At 46.9% G+C, this 20,813-nt stretch overlaps 1 protein-coding gene across 2 annotated transcripts in view; it reads left to right on the forward strand.

Annotated features, from left to right (window-relative positions):
• Hhat (hedgehog acyltransferase) overlaps positions 1 to 20,813 on the forward strand; it is a 351,875-nt gene that overhangs the window by 245,772 nt on the left and 85,290 nt on the right. For both annotated transcript variants that reach the window (XM_029559467.1, XM_029559466.1), the window contains exon 9: positions 7,724 to 7,925. In XM_029559467.1, coding sequence (XP_029415327.1) covers positions 7,724 to 7,925 — 202 coding nt within the window. The remainder of the gene's footprint in view (positions 1 to 7,723; positions 7,926 to 20,813) is intronic.

Genomic DNA, 20,813 nt, shown 5'->3' on the forward strand with positions numbered 1-20,813 from the left:
TAACTCCAGTTCCAGGGGAATCTGATGTCCTCTTCTGACCTCTGCGGGCATTGCATGACACAGGTGCACTTACATACATGTAGGCAATACACATACACATAAAATAAAATAAAATTTAAAGTCAGCACAAGCATCAAAATAGAAATCATGCCCGTCTCCTCTGAGACTTTCCTTGTATGTTTTCAAAGTACGTTCAGCCTTCGTTTACCAAGCTTTCTTTCTTATGCCTTTGGCTTTCCTCTTGTTTGGTAATAACAGTAGTGTATTGGTGAATTTTCTCATCACTGAAAAAAAAACCTCACAGGAGCAACTTAAGGAAGAAGATTGTTTCGGCTCACCATTTCTGAGGATCCAGTACAGGCAGGGAAGCGCGATGGTTAGAGCAGCGCTGTCAGCAATGGCAGGAGCATGTGGTGACTTTGTCCACGTGGTGTGGGGAGGGGGCAGGGAGCACAGGCTAGAACAGATGCAGGTCTACCCATCAAAGGCCCACCTCCAGGGACCTGCCTCCATCATCTAGGCTTCACCTTGTGAAAACTCCACAGCCTTTCCAAACAACACCCTATGGTGACCAAGTACTCTAACACGTGAGTCAGGGACATTTAGATACAAGCCATAATAAATGGTCAGGAAGATTTTTCCTGAACACCAAGCGTGCTGCTGGTGGCCTAACAAGTGGGCAGGCTTCCCCTGAAATCAGGAATCAGGAATTCCTACCTGTGGGAACACCGATGATGTTATGCTTTGAGAAGCCAACCCGTTCTGGAAGGACTAGCCTTGTGCCATCCATAGAAGCAGAGAATAGGATGGGGTTGCCAGGGCCTGGGGTGAGGGAGATGGGAGCATCGCTGATCAACTGGTATGAGTCCCGTTAGCAAGGTGAAGATGGTCCTGAGCCCTGCTGGGCCTTGCTTCACCTTGTGAAAACTCCACAGCCTTTCCAAACAACACCCTCTGGTGACCAAGTACTCTAACACGTGAGTCAGGGACATTTAGATACAAGCCGTAATAAATGGTCAGCAAGATTTTCCCTGAACGCCAAGCGTGCTGCTGGTGGCCTAACAAGTGGGCAGGCTTCCCCTGAAATCAGGAATCAGGAATTCCTACCTGTGGGAACACCGATGATCCTGAGGAGTGTTATGCTTTGAGAAGCCAACCCGTTCTGGAAGGACTAGTCTTGTGCCATCCATAGAAGCAGAGAATAGGATGGGGTTGCCAGGGCCTGGGGTGAGGGAGATGGGAGCATCGCTGATCAACTGGTATGAGTCCCGTTAGCAAGGTGAAGATGGTCCTGAGCCCTGCTGGGCCTCATTGTGCCTCTTGCTCATAGCACTCACTAGGTCTCTTGCAAAGTATCTTACCACAGCTAGGCAAGAACAGAAGATTCCCGAGACCTCCCACACCTGCTCTGATCGAGCTCCACAGAAGTGCATACCGGAAGGTGTCCACACCTGGGGGAGGCACCACAGTGGAACAGGCTTTGACAGGTCTGAGGTTCCTGAGATTGGCGAGTGGCAGAGCAGGACGGTGGTCTTGGCTTCTGGCTTCTAAGCAAACCCCTCCTCCTGGTCCCGCACTCTGCTGCTGGCTCGGTTCTAGAGGGGAAGATGATCGAACCAAGCTTTCATAACCTTCCTGCTAAGGTGCAGGCTCTGAGCACAGCACTTGAACCCACTGAGCTAGCAGCTTTGTGAACTTAAAGATTATTTTTTTTTAATGGGCATCCAATTACATAAGCATACGTGTTTATAGACTAGGTATGTCTTGACTGATTTTGTTGTTGCTGTTATTTTGAAAACAGAGTCTTACTCTGTAGTCCAAGCTGGCCTCTGACTCACAGCAACTCCCCTGCCTCAGCCTCTCATGTGCTGGAATTACAGGTATGAATCATCATGCTCAGATTAATTTTCACTTTATAAACTCCACAATATTACATTGAGAGATAGAATACAGAGTTCTTAGGTAACTTCTGAGAGCTTGTATGAAGTTTCTACCCAGCGTCCTTCAGTCAAAGAGCAGAGAATTAGCCCAGCTTAACATCTCCCGGTTCTTTGCAAGGAGCCTCCCCTTGCCTCCTCTACATGATCAAGCCTGTGGCTGTCCATTAACCAACTGCAGCTTTTTAGTTATTAAAATTCCACTATGGACTGACAATCTCAGAGTAAATTATATTCTTTTGGTCTGTGTCCTCCTGTGAGGCCCTTTATAAGTAATATTTGGCTTCTTTTAAGAAAGAAATACTAGGTCCTTATGAATTCACAGCAGAATGAAGAATTGAGTGGTCCACCATCACTGGCTAATGCCGGGCACTGAAATGTGTGCCAAGACCAAAGCCAGGGCAGGGTCGGGAAGGGGAGCACCGCCCGCGAGAGCTAGGCTGAGGGGAGCACTGTCTGTGAGAGCTGGGCTTAGGAAAGCTATGAACAGTGGTGGAATTGTGTTTTAGGTCTACGTTTGACTAGTAGTAACACACACACACACACACACACACACACACACACACACACACGGCGTCATCTGCCTAGTCTTCTCTAAATCTTAGCATTTAGCTGAAATATGAAAATCCACCCCCTGTGAATACATGCTCAGGAAGTGATGTGCTTAAGATGTGACTCTCTAGGTCAAAGAGAAAGTTGGAAAGCTAGAAAGGCTCTTCTGGAAAGGGTGAGATACGGACTGGACTGACCACCTGTATTCTCCCCACCTCTCCCCACCACACTTTAGAGAGGTTGTGTTCATGGTGGGCATGGGGGGAGGTAGAGACCATCTCTCCCTTCATGGGCACCTGCTTACAACCACCCACCCACTCACCCACCAACTTCCTGTGCACTGCTCTATGCAGCCATCTGTCGAGTGTCAGCTTGACCACTGTAGTAGGTGTTGTTTCTACCTATGAGACAGAGGGTGACTTTTTGTTCAGTAAGAAGCATTATGTCTCTGAGCTGACCTGACACTCCTTGTAGCTAACAGAATTCACAGTCTCAAACTCCTTCGTAAAGGAGAATTATTCTCTTGAGCAAGACTACTCTTTTTTATTTTTTTTCAGTTAATAGAAGACAGGGCACGGTGGGTAATGCTTGTGATCCCGGCCCTGGGGAGGAGGAGGCAGGGAGATTGCCTTGAGTTTGAGGCCTGCTGGGGCTACAGTGGGAGACCCTGTCTCAAAAGAGAAAGACTAGTATTTCTATGGAGACTGATCTGATCTGATTAAGAGCTCCCATAAGCCTGGCTCCCACTGTCAGTGCTCCTCTCAGCCCATTTACCATCAAGGAACACTCCCATTGTGATGAGTCATGTCAGAGAGCATTCTAGGCCTAACGTTGACATCTCCTAGACAAAACAGGCCTCCTGACTCTTCCCCTGAAGCTTTTCTTAACCAGTGTCTACAGTGTGCAGAAAGCCCCCAGGAAGGGCACCCAGTTGGACAGACACTGTCAACACTGCCCACTGCGTGTAGGTCCCTTCTGGGTTGAGACATTCATGTTGCCTTGATTCTGTGAGATGTTCTATATGAAGATGGAGCCTGCAGAGGGGGGTTCACCTTTCAAGCAGCATTCTTTGCAGACGTTGACCACACAGAGCTGACCAGGCAGGGCCAGGACATGTGTAGACGTAGTAGACTCAGCCCTCCCCTGACCTCTGTTGCTGAGGAGGTGATATGGAGTCCTTCCACTGAGAGAGAAGCATGGATGTGCAGCACATCCCAGTAAGTCGGGTTGTGCAGTTTTCTAAAGCAGACATGCTTCTGTTTTTATTAACCATAGGACAAGGCATGTAGAACTTGTAAAGAACACCCCCCCCCCCCGTTCCCTCTCCTTCGCGTCAGCCTGTTGTCCTGTGCAGTCTAGTGCCGTCTTCTGGTTTGGAACCAGCGGCCTGTGTCCTTGGAGACAGGGCCATACGGGAATTTCTGGAGATTTTTGTTAGCTGTCATTTCAAAGGCAAAATAAGAGCCATGCTTCCAGGAGGTACCTAAAATAGATGCTGCCTCCCCCTAGGCTCGTGGACAGGTCAAGATCCAATGAAGTTCTGGCACCTAAAATAGCTGTGACGGGGTACATGCTGCCTCCCCCTAGGCTCGTGGACAGGTCAAGATCCAATGAAGTTCTGTTGATGGGAAGCATGCCACAGCAGGGTTTTTAAATTTTTAAAAAATGTCGCTGGCCCCAGCTGGCCTGGAGCTCCCCATGTAGATGGTCCCAGGCTGGCCATGATCTCACTGCACACAGCAACCCGCCTGTCTCTGCCTCTTGAGCACTGGAATTAAAGGCATGTACCACCAAGTCCAACCATGACAGGGTTTTATTCTGCACTGGGTTTTTATGACATTCACAGTACAGCTTAGTCCACACAATAGCAATGTCAACAAGAAAGCAGGTTGTGGGAGATTATGGATCCCTTGTAAACCACCGCAGTGCTTCCTTAAACCAGTCATTTCTAATACTGTAGCAGGTGATCATCTTGTTGTGTTAACGTACAGTGTTGTGACAACATTCGGTGGTATAAAGTGGAAGGCCTGGTGACGGGGCAGGGCTACTCGGTGCAGCTAGGAGGCAGCCCAGAAGAATCTGTATTATAACCCTGCAGAGTGTTGCATAATGATAACCAAGCAGCCTCTAGGGGGCAGCAGAACTCCAAGTAAGACCTGTGCCCCTGCAGGCCATTTCTGGCCCATGCCCACCCCTCCTCTGAGTTATTTCAGCAGCACCCAGTTCTTCTTCCCTCTGCCTAGACAACCTCATCCTTTAGGCCCCGGCACCCTCCGTGGTTAAGCCTCCCTCATCCCCTGTGTCCCACACTCTTAACCCTTCCTGGTGGCCTTCACATGTAATCAGTCCAGACTGGCTGGCTGGCCGGCCAGCGGGCTCCAGGGGTCCACCTGTTGAAAGTTTCTTGTTTTTTTGTTTTTCCAATCTGGGGACTGAACTGAGAGCCTCATGCTTGCAAGGCAACCACTTTACCCGCTAAGCCATCTCTGGAGCCCCTGAAGGAACATCCTTTAGTATACAGTGATTGCTAGACACGTCGTTACTACTTTGTCAAGACATCTTGGTTTTGTTCAAGAGAAAGTACATCTGCTCCTCGGGCTTCTGAAGCGACTCCATTGCCTCGGCCTTCAGGGCCGGTTCCTTCTGACTAGGGAGAACCACAGGAAAGGAAAGGAACCATTAGCTTCGGTGGCATTGACACAGACTTTGTCTCAGCCCTTTCCTGTCCTAGCTGAGTATCTCGAGCAAATGAACTTCTCAGCCTCAGTGGGATCAGCTAAGGTGATCGCATGATTCATTATCTAAACTAGAATACATTTGAGAGTGAAAGATGGTGAAGGAGAACCAGAGATGGGCAGTGGAGTGTGAGCACAGAGTGTATGTAGGAATTACCACAAAGGGGGGAAGTGGCCTCTGCACCAAGCTGGGCGATGGTGAGCACTGTGGAGCATGGCCAGGGAGCAGAGTCACCGGATAGAGAATTACTGAAGAAACATTGAGGTTTAGGAGGGTTCTGGTTAAACAGACCTAATGGGATGCTTTGTACATGTGTGTGTTTATATGTGCAGGTACACACATGTGTGCAGGTACATGTGCATTGTGTGTGCACGTGCGTGTAGAGGCCAGAGGACAACTTTGGGTGTTGTTTCTCAGGTGCCGTCAAACTTGTTTTTAGAGATAGGGCTTCTCACTGGCCCAAAGCTTGTCAAGTTGGCTAGACCAGGGGTCATCCACCTTGACCTCTCTAACCCTGGGATTACACCTGTGTACTACCACACCTTTTTAAAAATGTGGGTTCTAGCTCAGCATCGTGGTACATACCTTTATTTCCAGCACTTGGGAGGCAGAGGCAGGTGGGTCTCTATGAGATTGAGTCAGACTGGTCTACACAGTGAGTTCCAGGTCAGCTGGAGCTACAGGGAGACCCTGTCTCAAAAAAAAAAATGCGGATTCCGGGGATAGACCTCAGGACCTTGTGGTTTCAGCACAAGCATTTTACCTACTGAGCCATTCTCCTAGTTTCCAACCTAATGGAATTCTTGCTGAAAGACAGCCAGGCTGACTAGAGTGGCCGGGGGAGTGGGGTGGGAACTTGGCTGGATATTAAGGGTGATCTGATATTGAAGGTGTATGGAGACGGGCAGGGACTCTCTGAACTAGCAGGATTCTCGCTACAGCTGGTTGATGCAGGCCACTAAGCAAAGTCAAGGTAGAGAGCTCAGAGGAGCCTATAAAGCTTACTCAAGGGAGAGGGTCTCTGTGGAAGGGGATGTTTAAAAATAATTAACCATCATGGCCTTGGGGGTGTAGGTTAGTGGTAGAGTACTTGCCTAGCATGTGTGAAACCTTGAGGTTAATCTCAAACCAATTACTTCCAAAAACAATTCCCATTTCAGTTAGGACCAAAGAGTCCTGGCCTGCTGGTGCACAGAGGTTGACTGTAGATGATGATCATGTTTGCATGTTTAAAAAGCGAGGGGAAGGGGTGTTTATGTGTTTATCATAAAGAAAAAAATCACAAAATCTGAGGGGGGGACGAGGGGTATGATTGATGCTTTCCTAGTGTGTACAAGATCCTGACTTCTATCTCCCAGAATCAGAGAAGAGGATTTCTAATGGTCAGATAACATTGCACAGTGCGCAAATGTACCAAACATTACTCTGCGGTTCCTTAATATGCACAATCTTTATATATTGATTTAATTGTTTCAAATTAAAATAATTGTATAATTTTTTGACATTTGTTTTTTTTCTAATTGTTTTTATTTATGGCTTGCTTTTGCTGTAGGTATTTATATTAAAACTACTTTTAAATAAAGCTTTTCCAAAAAAATGAAAACACATACAGGACAAATACTAAGCTGTTTGGGATTCTGGGGTGGCAGGTGTGAATCACACAGTGCTTCGAAGAATAATTTTTAAAAAACCATGTAAAGTATTTCAGAATGTACCATGTGTTGGTATAAAGGCCTCCTTTCCTTTCCCAGAGGGAAGTTGGGTGAAGAATAGCCAAGGCCTGTGGGCTTTAAAGACCCTGCTACAGGGAGGGATGCTCCTAGTTCCCACATGGTAACCCAGAGTGCCAGCTGACTTGTTGATGGAGAGCCTCTGTGGACAGCCGTGCACTGGGGTGGAGGGTGAGGGACTGTGGTCTGGCTGTCCTGTGAGTATAGAGCTCTTGCCTGTACTTGATTCACGGCCACTTGTCTCGGAAGCTGGGACCAGCCCTGTCACCTTCATGCGCACCTAGCTCCTACCGTTTAAGGGTCCGATTTTAGCACCTGTGTTTAAATAATCGATCTACCATAAATGTAGAAGTCTGAGCTATAAAACATACAGTTTCCCTGAAGGTCCATGTCCTCACACAGCTGGCAACTGAATTGCCACCCCACGATTGTGTTTCTAGAGTTGGGTACATCCTTTCGAAGCCTCTAAACCTGTTGCTTCTCTTCCTCCCTCTTGTAAATGCTGTTTTGCTTTGTAACGAAAGCTCCGTAGTCTGTGTGTTCATTTAACCTAAAGCCCCACAATATGGAGGTTTGGACTTTTGCCCACTGTAGGGGTGGTGAAGACTTCAAGGAGTTGGCCTATGGCCTCTTGAAGTAGGGGAGAGTCTGTGAACCAAGAACATTAATGTGTGCAAAGGAATCAAGCCAGACAGCAGAGGGTGGCGGGTGCGTCCCTCTGCCCCTCCATCCCTCTGCATGGCTCCTCATGGTCTCTTCTCCCTCCAGGTATGTGTACATTCCCCTGGGTGGGTCCCAGCGTGGCCTCCTGGGGACACTGCTTTCCACTGCGATGACATTTGCCTTCGTGAGCTACTGGCACGGCAGCTATGATGACCTCTGGTGCTGGGCAGCACTTAACTGGCTGGGAGTCACCGTGGAGAGTGGAGCCCGGAGGCTGCTGGAGACGCCCTGCATCCAGGAGAGCTTGGTGAGCGGGACTGTTGCTATGTGGTAGGGGACGGCTGAGTACGAGGAGCACTATGGGATGGAATGTGTCTCCAGAGCCACCCCAGCACCAGTGGGTCTTGCTGGGCAGGCTCAAAGCCCAAAAGGCCAAGTGTCTAGGAAGCACAGTCGGGGAAGAGGCTTCGTAGCCGTGCTTATGTGGATGGATGGACACATGAAGGAATATTGTAACTATGAAGGTTGTAGATGTTTGTTACAGAAAAATGACAAAATTTAGACCAGAAAAATGAAAAACACCTCTGTAACAGAAGTCACATTAACTCTCATTCTTCTAAATATTTACTGTGTGTGTACATGTGCACATGGCCACACTTGAAACACATGCCAGCATGGCAGAGCTGTGGTGTTACAACTACCTTTCCAAGTCAATGAATCTAACTGTTCCTCTTAATGACTGCATAGAATTCAAATGTATGCTTATTTCATGACTTACTCTGTTGTTTTATTTTTGAGACAGGGTCTTACTATGTAGACCAGGCTGGCCTAGAACTCACAGAGATCCACCTGCCTCTGCCATCTGAGTGTTGGGATTAAGACGTGAGCTACCTCACCGAGCTAATTATCATTGATCATATCATTACCTGAAAACTAACTGAGGGATCGATCCACATTCCAGCTCTGTAGGAAAGTGATCGGGAGAACTGAGTAAGCCCTTCCCTTCACATAGTACTTTCAGTGATTTTGAGCACACATACCTACTCTCTCTTGTAAACATGGCATAAGGTACATTAGAATCTTGTCAGAATCATTGTTTCATACACAGCAGTGTTCTAACTCGAAGATGAGAGCTAAAAAGAAATTTGTGAGCCTTGGTTCTCAACCTAGTAATAAAACACAATTGAGAATTTATTAGAAAAAGTGATTAATGTGGATAAATTCTATCAGTGCATGAAACAAGCAAATCCATTTAAAAAGCCCATGGAAATAGGGTACCATTGAGCATGTTTCTTTAAGGCTAGTGAGAGCACAACAGGACGGTCACTGCAATAAAAACCAGTACAGAGTACACAGTCAAAGCCACATATTGGTAGGACGTAGAATGCTCTTGCATGTTTACAGATAAACATTTTGGGGCTGGGGAGGTGGATCGGAGGTCAAGAGCACTTGCTGCTCTTGAGACCTTGCAGACGACTGAGTTCAGTTTCCAGTGCCTACATCTGACAGCTCACAACTTCTTGTAACTCCAACTCCAGGGGACCTGACACTGTCTTCTGGTCTCTGAAGGCACCCGCACATATGCAACACTCACTCACACACACACACACACACACACACACACGCGCGCGCACGCACACACAGGCACATGCACACACAGAGGCACACACATGCACACACACACAGGCACACGCACACACACACGCGTGCGCACACACAGGCACATGCACACACACAGGCACACACACATGCACACACACAGGCACACACACACAGGCACACGCACACACACAGGCACACACACACACGCACACGCACACACACAGGCACACGCACACACAGAGGCACACAGAGGCACACACAGAGGCACACACACAGGCACACACACACACGCGTGCACACACACAGGCACATGCACACACAGAGGCACACACACACAGGCACACACACACAGGCACACGCACATACACAGACACATACACAGGCGCCCACACACGCACATGCACACACAGAGGCACACACACACAGGCACACACACACAGGCACACGCACACACACAGGCACACGCACACACACAGGCACACGCACACACAGAGGCACACAGGCACACACACACAGGCACACACACACGCGTGCACACACACAGGCACACGCACACAGAGGCACACACACAGGCACACGCACACACAGAGGCACACACACATGCGCACACACACACAGGCGCACGCACACACAGAGGCACACACATGCACACATAGAGGCACACACACAGGCAACATAAACTTAAAAATCTTTAAAAACAGATTTTTTTATTCAGGAGTGGTACTCAGCAACTCGCAGGCAAGAAATGTCTGTGAACGGTAATAGAAAATAGTGTCAGAGTGAAAGTTACGGCTGCATAATGCAAAGTGTTGTACAGGTGATGCCTTACCGATGTCGATCTTCTCGAGTCTGAGCACTCTTCCCCAAAGCCCGAAAGGGTGATGACCATCTGTGAAGTTCAGAGGGTTCTTTTCCACTGTCTCAAGTGCTGTCTGTTCTTTTGAGAAGGTCTAACATTAACCTTGAGGGTGACATGAAGCAGTGTGCTGTGGTCTTTGAGCCACAAGCCAATGCTATTAATACATTTTGAAAATCTGAAATGTTAAAGGAGCAACCCAGTGTTCTGTGTGGCCTATAGCTGGTTAGATCAGGCTGGAAAACCAAAACAAGCTCACTTACTGCGGGAAAACTTGCTCATTTGGTGGAGCACTTGAACATGGAATTTGCCACACGGTAGAGTACCAACCCAGGAGATGCATGTGTTTACCTCACTCGATCTTCTGTCCACAATTCAGGCACCTGGAGCAGAGTAACTTTATACAGGTAAATATTTTTATACTCATGTGTATATGAGATAATTCTTTTATTTGTTCATTTTTTAATCGCATACTTTATAAGACATTTTTCACATCAGCTGTCCTTTCTCCTAGAAACCTGGTAGGGGTTTGTATTGATTTCCTCATGGTTTCCACCAAACACTTGACAGAAACAGCTCAAGGAAGCTGTTTTGAATCACGGTGTAAGGGGCTGCAGCCTAACATTGAGGGCAGGGGCACAAGGCAGCGGGTCAACCGGAAAGACACAAGAGTGTTCATGCTCAGCTCACCTTCTCCTGCATACTCAGTCTGGGACCCTCCTAACCTCATCTAGAAGGTCCCACAAGATGTGCCCAGAAGTTTGTCTCCTGGGTGATTCTGTCTCTTCTTGATAACCTGTGTTAAATACCACAGTGTTTGTGGCTGTCGTGATACTGTCCTTGAGGACCAAGACCCATAGCTACTTATGTCCATCGTTCAGCACAGTGTCGGAGGCAGCCTCCATGTTAAGTAAGTGCAGAGTTAATACTCGCGAGTATGGTCGACTCCAGCCCTTCTTTCACGTCTACGTCAGAGTCGTCTTCAGTACCGTTTCTTACAGTTCAGAAGAGAAAGCTGTTTTCCTTTGTAAGTGAGTGGTTGACATTCTAAATGCACACAACTTCTTAAAATTAAAAATTTGTTATTCTATGTGTATGTATGTCCATATGTATATGTGGGTGAGCATGCCACGGTGCGTGTGTGGAGGTCAAAGGACACCTTTGTGGAGCTGATTCTCTCCTTGCACCTTTACATGGGTCCCAGGGATCAAATTGCCAGGCCTCTGTTGAAAGGACCTTTACCTCATGCACCATCTCACTGGCCACTCAGTTTTTAATAAATTTTGTCCCCATTTAGCCTCCTCCTCTTCTCTTTCCATGAATTCATACCCCACCTCCCTATTCGTCAAAATCCAAATAAAGGCTTAACACCTCCTTGGCACCTGTGCCATCTGGCTGTAAGCTCTCCAGTTAGTCTTAGTATTTTTACAGTGTGGGTGAAAGTACACATCTTTTTTTAGTATCATTTAGAATTTTCTAGAGAAGCAGAGCCAATTTGTATATGGGGAGGAGGGGGAAGAGGACAAAGAACTTTAGTGTAGAGATTACACTGTAGAGATTTAGGTCAGGAGGTTATGGAGTTTGAGAAATCCAGACTCGAGAGCTGATGTGTAAGCTCCAGTCTATGTCAGAAGACAGGAGATCTGTGTTCCAATTAGAACACAGACAGGCAGTGCCCTGTACACAGACAGTCGGCGCCTCTCCACAGGTCACCTGTGTGCACTGTCCCTCTGCCTCTTGGAGGCGTGGTTCTTCTTCACTGATTGGTGTGGCCACTGGAACGTCCTAATCCACACGGCTCTCGTGTTTTGCCTGGTCTGCCGGAGCTGCTACCTGTCAGCTGTGCTTCCACTTTGTCCTGTCAATTCATCACCTCGCAGTGCCAAGTGCTGCTTCTTACTAAAATGTAACCACACCATTCTCTTTAAAACTCGGTCACGGGACTGGAGAGATGGCTCAGCAGTTAGAGCAGTGGCTGTTCTTCCAGAAGACCTGTGTTCAGTTCCCAGCACCCACATGGCAGCTAACAGCCATTTATAACTACGGTTCCAGGGAATCCAATGCCATGTTCTGGCTTCTGTGGGCATTGCTTGACGGGTGCATTTACATACATGTAGTGAAACACTCATATATAAAACATAAATATTTTTAAAAGGGGAGCTGGAGAGATGACTCAGTGATGAAGAACACTGGATGTTCTTGCAGAGGACCTGAGTTCAATTCCCAGCACCCACATAGTGGCTAACAACCATCTGTAACCCCAATTCCAGGGGATCAGATACCCTCTTCTGACCTCCTTGTACACTGCATGACACAGGTAGACTTACATATATGTAGGCATAACACTCATACACATAAAATAAAAATCATGTTTTCCAATTTTCTTTCTAAAAAAAACCATTCTTTTTATTTTATGTGTATGCATGTATTGCTTGCATGTAGGTAAGTGCACCCATGTCATGCAATGCCCACGGAGGTCAGAAGAGGCTGTTGGATCTCCTGGGACTGGAGTTATGGACAGTTGTTAGCTGCCATGTGGGTGCTGGGGTTTGAACCCGGGTCTTCTGTAAGAATAGCCAGTGTTCTTAGCCGCTGAGCCATCTCTCCAAGACCTTCATGGTGTCTCAGATGACCCGTGAGGCCCTGCCTGACCCTGACTTGGTACCTCTCCTGCCCCATCCCTGCCCCGCCCCCTGCCCCTTCTGCTCCTCTCCTCTTCCATCCTTTCGCAGGCCCAGCCCCTCCAGCCAAGCTCCCACTTGCAGGCTTTTCTTCTCCTAAGGTGTTCTTACCTTCTTCAGACTTGGGATTGGGAGACACCTTGTTCATGGACTCTTTGCTGGTCCTAGTTCAGGCAGGTCCTGCCGGATAACCCATTTCGGACATCTCCTAATGTTGTCTTTCACCATAGTTTAATAAAATACTTTTAGATGATAACTTGTTTAATTTCTATCTCCCTCACTGATTTGTGAGTCTCAGATGGGCCAAGGAAAGATAGAAAATGGCAGTTATCACAGTACTTGGTACAGTGCTCTGTTGAGAGAAAGAATGACGTTTTCTACCTTCACTGAGGGGCGTGGAGGAGAGAGTGACTTGGCAGCTGTGTGGATGGAAGCGGTTCCCCTGGAAGAACCCAGGAGGGGTGAGGACCGTTGAGCCAGGACATCATTTTATAGCAATGCAGATTCACATGGCAAATTCTGCTCAATAAACTCAATACAGAACATGTGCGCACATGAAAGAAGGGGCATGAAGAAGCAGGCTGCTTGGTTCCCTGCCGCTTTACAGTGGGGCGGGGTGGGGGCTGACTGTTGGCCATGACTCGGGGAGCCCAGAGCTGCAGGAAGCCCACAGAAGGTATTTTCACGAAGCTGGGTGGAGGCAGGGGGAGCTGCAGTGACTCAGTTTTTCCTGACTGGAGTGCTCCCCAGGGAGCTGGAACTTGTGATCAGCTTGAAATCTCTTGCTAAGTGGCAGCATTTGGAAGCATCGGTAGAATACCCTGCTTTCTGTCAGTTCCAGATTGATCTCTCCTTTGGAGGAAGACCCCTTTATGCTGCCTGTCATTTATTTCTGTGCAAAGGAGAATCAATATTCCAAAGAGTTTACCTGCTGCTGAGTTCCATTTTATTGCAGAATTTAAATATGTCCTCCTCTCTTAACCCTTCTCCCCACCCCCACTCCAGAATGTCTGAATGAACTGGCTTGACCTCCTATGAAGTAGTGAAATTTCTATTTATAGCTATGACCTGGGAAACTTGCCTTCAATGTAAACCACTGAGAGTTAGTGTGATGGTTCTATAAGGTTCTGATGGTCTGGTGTCTCAGACATCACACAGAGACCACGGCTTTTGGTGTTCTGCGTTCAGCTTCTTGGCTGTATTTATGAGTATGATTTTGAAGATACAGGTAGCGGGGGTCCATGAGTTTGAGAGATCTGCCAGCTGAAGTGGACAGTTTATTACAAAGGACCGCTGTGATCCAAACTGCGATGACTCAATTGCATGGGATCCACTAACTGACAAACACAGGTCAGCTGACTTAACTGTAAAACTTTTCCAAGGGTCACAGTCCACTTGTCACTCTGAGGGAACATGAAGCAAACCTGTCTGAAGGGTTGTGCTGTGTGCAACAGCAGCTGGTCTGGTATTCCTCTATGTTTGTCCATTTCAGTGGAGAGAAAAAGATCAGGTGCTCCCTGGGTGTGTCTCTGGATCAGAGCTCATCCCAGAAGGCCCACTTAAGTATCCATTCACTTCTTAACTTGCTTATTTAGGAACTTTGACTGTCAAACACTGGTGAGCTCTCAGCTGAGTGTGTCCTGACCCCTTTATCCAGCCCCTTGTTTTGTAACGTCCCTTGTTCTTCAGCGGATGATGGACTGGTCCATTATGTGCAGTTGGAGACTCTGTCATTAGCCAGCGTCCTCCACAAATGAATGTATCTTCCTACCAGGATGGTCACTGTTCTAGTTTTTCTGTTGCTGTGATAAACGCCATAACCAAACAGCAACTTGGGGATGAAGGGCTTACAGGTTACAGTCCATCATCAAAGGAAGTCGAGGTGAGACCTGAGGGCAGGACCTGGAGGAAGGAGCTGAAGCAGAGACGATGGGGGAATGCTCCTTGCTGGTTGCTCCTCTGGCCTGTGTGTAACCTGTTGCCCACTTGCCCAGGGGGTGGCACCTCCCATAGTGGGCTGGACCGTCTGAAAATGCCCCGCAGACATGCCCATAGGCTCTTCCAATGGAGGAAATTCCTCAGTTGAGGGTTCCTCTCCCCAGGTGTGTCACGTTGACAACCAAAGCTGTCCAGCACATTTGATCCCTTGTCAATCTGACACACAAACACATCACTCTTAAACCACAACCTTTCCATCTCTTGTCCCCAAGATCTCATGTTAAGATCTCGTTAATATACAATACAATACAACCTGTAAAAATTCCAGTGCTTTAAAAGCTCATTGTCTTTTAACTGTGGGCTCCTGTAAAATAAACAAGTTAAAGCTGCTCACTCCAAGAGGGACGAACCAGGCATGATCAGATCAAAGCAAAACCATAAACAGTGTAAATATCTCAGTGTCCAACATCTGGGATTCACTCATGATCTTCTGGGCTCCAAAGGGCTTGGGTCGTCCCACCTCTCAGGCTGTGCCTACAGCAGGACACACAGCTTGTCTCGCGTAGGCCCAGGTCAGCTCCATTCCATACCTGCTGCTGTCCTTGGCGGATGCCCCGTGATCTTGGCATCTCCAATACCTTGAGGTGCCGGAGTCCAGCTCCACCTGAGTCCGGGGCCTGAGGGGGTGCAGGTTTCTGTACCAGAAACCACAGCTGCGGTTCTAGTAGAGGCTGTTGACTGACCCGCTCGGGAAAGGTCAGCCCAAATATCTTCTTCTTCTGAAAAAGTAGCCTTCCACAACCTTTATTTATAATTAGAAAGCTTACAATAGCAGTAAAGCATCAGAGCATAAATCAAACCATGAGTTTGCACAGTATTTCTCAGTGTACAGTATTTTTCAATAATCACAGTAAAAGGAAAGAACAAAGTTCAATGATTAACCTTTTCTTAACACAGCCAAGCAATGTCTTCATTGTTTTCTTTATAGCCTTGCGGTTTCTATTTTACCATAGAAGTGTGAGACAGCCTGTCCCCATTTGCCCTTTAAATCTTTGAATTTAATGTTTACAGGTAGGCGTGTACATTTGAGAGAATTATTTTTCTCATGGGAACGGGAATAACCAACTCTTTATTTATTGTCTAACCAACTCTCCGGTTTATCTTTTCCCTCTCCCCTTTGCTGTCTCTTCCTGAACGTTTTGTATACTTAGAGTCATGTGATTATTTTCTCTATCTCAATATCCTTTATTATTTTGTTGCCATTTATCTTTAAGGGCTTTTTGAATCGCTTCTAGTCTCTGTAAAAGAAGAGGTGATTTTTCTTCAGCGGTCACACACCACCAGCTTTTTCCTGATCCAGCTCATCGTTTTATTCAAGAGGGAATTTCCCCAAGCCAAGTAGTTTTTCCTTATACCAAACTCTAGTCTCAATAGTTCCTTGTTCAGGGTTAAAATTATAAGCTCCTGTAAAAGGCAGCAGGGCATCTAGAGATTGCATGCTATCTTTTCCTTTTGGGGGAAACCAAGCCTTTTTATTAAACACAAATTTAATCTGTGCTGCACTCCTGCGCTCTGTAATAGTCTGTAGTTTATAGTCGGTAATTGCTTTGTCTGGGTCTCATTACTTCAGCCCATTTTTCCCTTATGATGCGATCATCATATGTGTCATCAGGCTTTCCCACCATGAATTCAGAATTTAAAGTATTTTTACTTTCATATTGTTTCAGTAACATAATAATTCTGCTAAAGGCAGAGATTTCCCCAGTTTAGTTTCCCATTCCATCATCAGAGTTGGCTATCAGAATACTTAAAGAAGAGAAGCTTATACAAATTACAAAAACCAGGAGTGACTGGGGAAGGGATGTGCACCTAAAGGGCAGCGCCATCAGCCTTCGGCTGGAACTCTGTCAGACAGGACTCTTGCCAAGAACCATGGAACCCTTGGAGCCACCACTGAGGTGTCCACTGCAACTGAGGATGTGCCTTCTCCAGTTCCTGTCCTGGCCTCACACTGTGCCAAGCCTCAGATTCTCCCCCTGACCTCTTCCGTTCTGTAACTTTCACACTGTCAAAACCAACACAGCTATCTTTGTGGCAGGCATTTTAAAGTGACGATAAGACCACGGAACTGAGCTGCTTTGTGTGAGCAACTAAGCATTCTGTAAGAAAAATGAACTTGGTTTTTTCATATAGATCAGAAAATATTGGTTGACCTAACCTTTCCAGACATGGCTGAGAAGAAAGGTCCAGACTAGAAATAGAAATTTGGGATACAGGTGACATTTGGGAGGCATGGTAATGTTTGAGACCTTTCAGAAAGAAAAAGAATGAAGGAGACAGAGGAGAAGTCAAGGGAGGAGGGGAGGGGTGCTGAGGAGAGGAGGCAGGTGAGGGCGAGAGCAGACGGATGCCTCAACAGAGTCTGAGACACATCAGTACCTCCAAGTTGGTGAAGGAGGAAGGACCAGGAAGATGGGTAAATACAGGAGGATTTGCAAAAACCAAGAAGAGACCACTTCATGGAAGGAGATGTCACGGGGGCCGTGCCGTTCAGGGATTAGGCAGATGACACTAAAGAATGGCACCGTCTCTTAGAAGGCTGAGCGATGGGAAGATGGTGGCAGTCACTATCCCTGTCCCCAGGAGCTTTTAGTGTAACTGGAGAGGGAAGATGTGTACAAGCAGTTGAAGACCTGAGCAAGACATTGTATGCTCTGTGGCGAAAGAGAGTTCTAGAATAGCGATGTTCACGGGGGCAGGAGTTGGTGTGCGCTAAGCCTCGGGAATTATCTTCAGAGAACTGGGCTTGGGCGAGATCAGGATGAAGGCCAAGTAGTGGCGGGCAGGTCAGGAGGGCAGAGAAGTCTGTGCCTGCCAGACACAGCTTGAAGTTGGGAACATGGTGCTTCGTTAAGGGTCCAGAGGCTGACTTATAAAGGGACCTGCATGCCACGGTCCCTGGAAACACAAAGCACTTAACCAAAGGGAGAGTGCTAAATGAACATATGAATCCCACACACCAGATCACTGCTGGGCCGGCTCTATAGGCTGGAGAGAGCAGGGCACGTTGATATGAACACTGTGTTCTTCAGGGGTTATGAGCACTTAGTGCCCCTTCGGTTGCCTCCCCTCCTGAGGATCGTTAACGATGCTAGAGGCATGTGGTGTGGTTTGCTGGCTGTGCATTTTCTTCTCAGTGGGAATCTGAAGCCCAAGTCTTAACCTCTCTGGTCTAAGAGGGAGAGCTATGAAAATAATTCCCCCTTTCAGCTTGGATATGTCCAAGTTTCTTTTCACTTTCCATTACCGACTCTGCTGCCTAGCAGGCTTGGGCACAGGGTCCAGTTTCTCTAGGACTGATGAGGTAGGGCATGGCCAGCTCTGCTCAGCTCAGGCTGGAGCAGGGCTGGTGTCTGGATCTGGTCTTTTGCCACTACCCTGGCACTGTTGTCTCTGACTCCAGCTAAGAACACAGCAGAGACTCCCACGTGGCAGCCAAGGTTATGACCTGTGGCTTGACTGCTCACAGCTGAGCCTGGCTTTGCTGTGAAGTGGACAGACGTGGAGTCTTTATCTCAGAGTCCCCCATTTCTACTTTTTTATTTTTATTTTTGTTTTGTGTATTTAAGTGCATTGCCTGCATGTGTGTAAGTGCACCCATGTCATGTAATGCCACGGAGGTCAAAAGAGGTTGTTGAATCCCCTGGAACTAGAGTTACAGATGGTTGTTAGGTACCATGTGGGTGCTGGGAATTGAACCCAGGTCCTCCGCAAGAGCAGCCAGTGCTTTTCGGAGCCATCTCTCCAGCCCCCATGTCTGCTTGTATAGTCCAAGTGAATGGTAGTTACTCTAATCACAGACCAGTGCCTGGTAATGGTCTACAGATGAACTTGGAAGAGGATAATCCTCATAATGAAAGTTTGGGTTGCTTTTCCAAGTCTTGGTCTCTTTTCCTCCCAGAAAATCCAAATTATCCATTAGAAGTGATGTTGGAGGGCGAGGTGGGGGTGGTGGTGGCAGAGAATAGCCCCTTTGCTTCTTCCCAGAATAATATGCTCTTACTCAGTGCAATGTATTTTTGCAGTGTGTATTTATATGTGTATGTGTGTTCTGTAATGTGTATGTACAGCATGCACACATGCTCATTTTAAAGCTCCAAGAAGGCAGGGAGGTGCAGGACTTCTAAAATAAAACTCTTCTAAAGCGTCTCACATCCCTCCCAAGACCTAGAAATAAATTCAGCTTTAAAAAGCAGAGAAGCGCTAACCTCCCTCTGCTTCCCTGGGCCTGGGTAAGTTGATCAGGCCCTCTGCCCTCTGTACCTTGACTCCCCCAGCCTCATTCACCCTCCTATCTCTCCCACCCATCCTTCTTCCTAGCCTGGGTCCTGTCCCATTTCTTGTCTTGGCGCCCCAGACACCTGGAGGAGAACCACTCCTTCCTGATCCTTTGCATCCGGACCAACTCAGTTCCTTCTCAGGTCCCGGGAGCACTCTGGGCCTTGCCCCACCCTCACCTCCCTCTACTTCCCTGGGCTGCACAACCCTCCAGCTTCTTTCCTGGAAACCGGAGCTGACCTTTCCTCTTCCTGATCCTTTGCATTCAGACCAAACCAGTTCCTCAGTGCAGTCCACAGGAGCTTTGGGGCCTCTTCCTGCCCCCATCTCCCTTTGCATCTCTGGGCGGCATGGCCACCAGCTGCCCTAGACCAGCATCTTTCCTGGCCCTGGCTCCCAGGCCAGTCCAACCCCCAAATTCCTGAGGCCAAAATCTTTCCTGGAGGGATCCAGACCTTAGGAGAAAGCCTGAGAGCATCTGATCCTCATCTGACTTGGGCCTCTGTGGGAACTCCTGAAGACAAAAGCAATCTGGCCACTCCAATATAAAATCAAAAGAGAGAACCGGAAGCTTAGATGAACGAGCTTTTCATGCCCAAAAAGTAAACCACAAAGACACATAAAGTTCACAAAAAGAAACAGACCTAAACTTGAAGGCTTGAGTCTCACACAAGAATCAGAAACTACAAAAGAAATTCACATGTCAAAATCACAGAGAAAAAATAATGTGAAAAACCAAAATAACATATCCCCACCAAATACCAATAGACCCCTAGAGGAGTACAATGAGAACCCCATAGAGATAATGCAGGACATGGAACTCAAAAGAACAATTATAAACATGATAAAAGAATTAAGTGAATTTAAAGAACAACAACAACAAAAAAAAGAAATCAAAAAACTAAAGGAAGATAGGGATAAACTTCTGAATGAATTCAGAAAAGAGTTAGAAATATTAAAGAATACTCGGGCTGAAATGAAGAAGGATCAAGACTGGAAGATAAAGTGGAAAACAGAGTATCAAGATTGGAAGATAATGAAAAATTTAAGAAATCACAAGAATGGACTATTCAGGAATTTTGTGACAACATAAAAAGACCAAACTTATGAATCATAGGCATACAGGAAGATGAAGAATCCCAAGATAATGGCATGGACCAGATCTTCAACAGAATCGTGGAAAAAAATTTCCCTAAATTAAAGAAAGACATGCTCATACAAATACAAGAAGCATATAGAACACCAAACAGAAGGACCAGAAAAACTCTCCACGGCACATCATAGTAAAAACACTCAATGTACAAAACAAAGAGACAATAGTGAAAGCTGCAAAAGAGAAACAACAAGTCACATTTAAAGAAGAACCCATTAGGTTTAGAGTTGACTTTTCAGTGCAAACTATGAAAGCCAGAAGAGCCTGGACCAAAGTATTCCCAGTCTTAAATGACCACAGATGCCAATCCAGATTACTATTCCCAGCCAAAATGTCTATTATAGTCAAAGGGGAAAGAAAAATCTTCCATGAAATAAATAGTCTGAAAGAATTCGCGTCCACAAAACCAAACCTTCAGAGAGTTCTGGAAGCAATACAAAGAGCTGAAGAAAGGAATGAATATACCCAAGGGGTTTCAGAAAGAAATTCAATGAAGGTATAACTGGAAAAGTACAGCTGTATCACGAATGTAAACAGAATAAAAATGACAGGATTCAATACTCATCTTTCATTACCAACTTTAAACATTAACGGACTGAACTCCCCAGTCAAAAGACACAGACTAGG

Source organism: Nannospalax galili, unplaced genomic scaffold (genome assembly GCF_000622305.1).
Source record: "Nannospalax galili isolate Female #2095 unplaced genomic scaffold, S.galili_v1.0 scaffold648, whole genome shotgun sequence".
Classification (NCBI taxonomy): Eukaryota; Metazoa; Chordata; class Mammalia; order Rodentia; family Spalacidae; genus Nannospalax; species Nannospalax galili.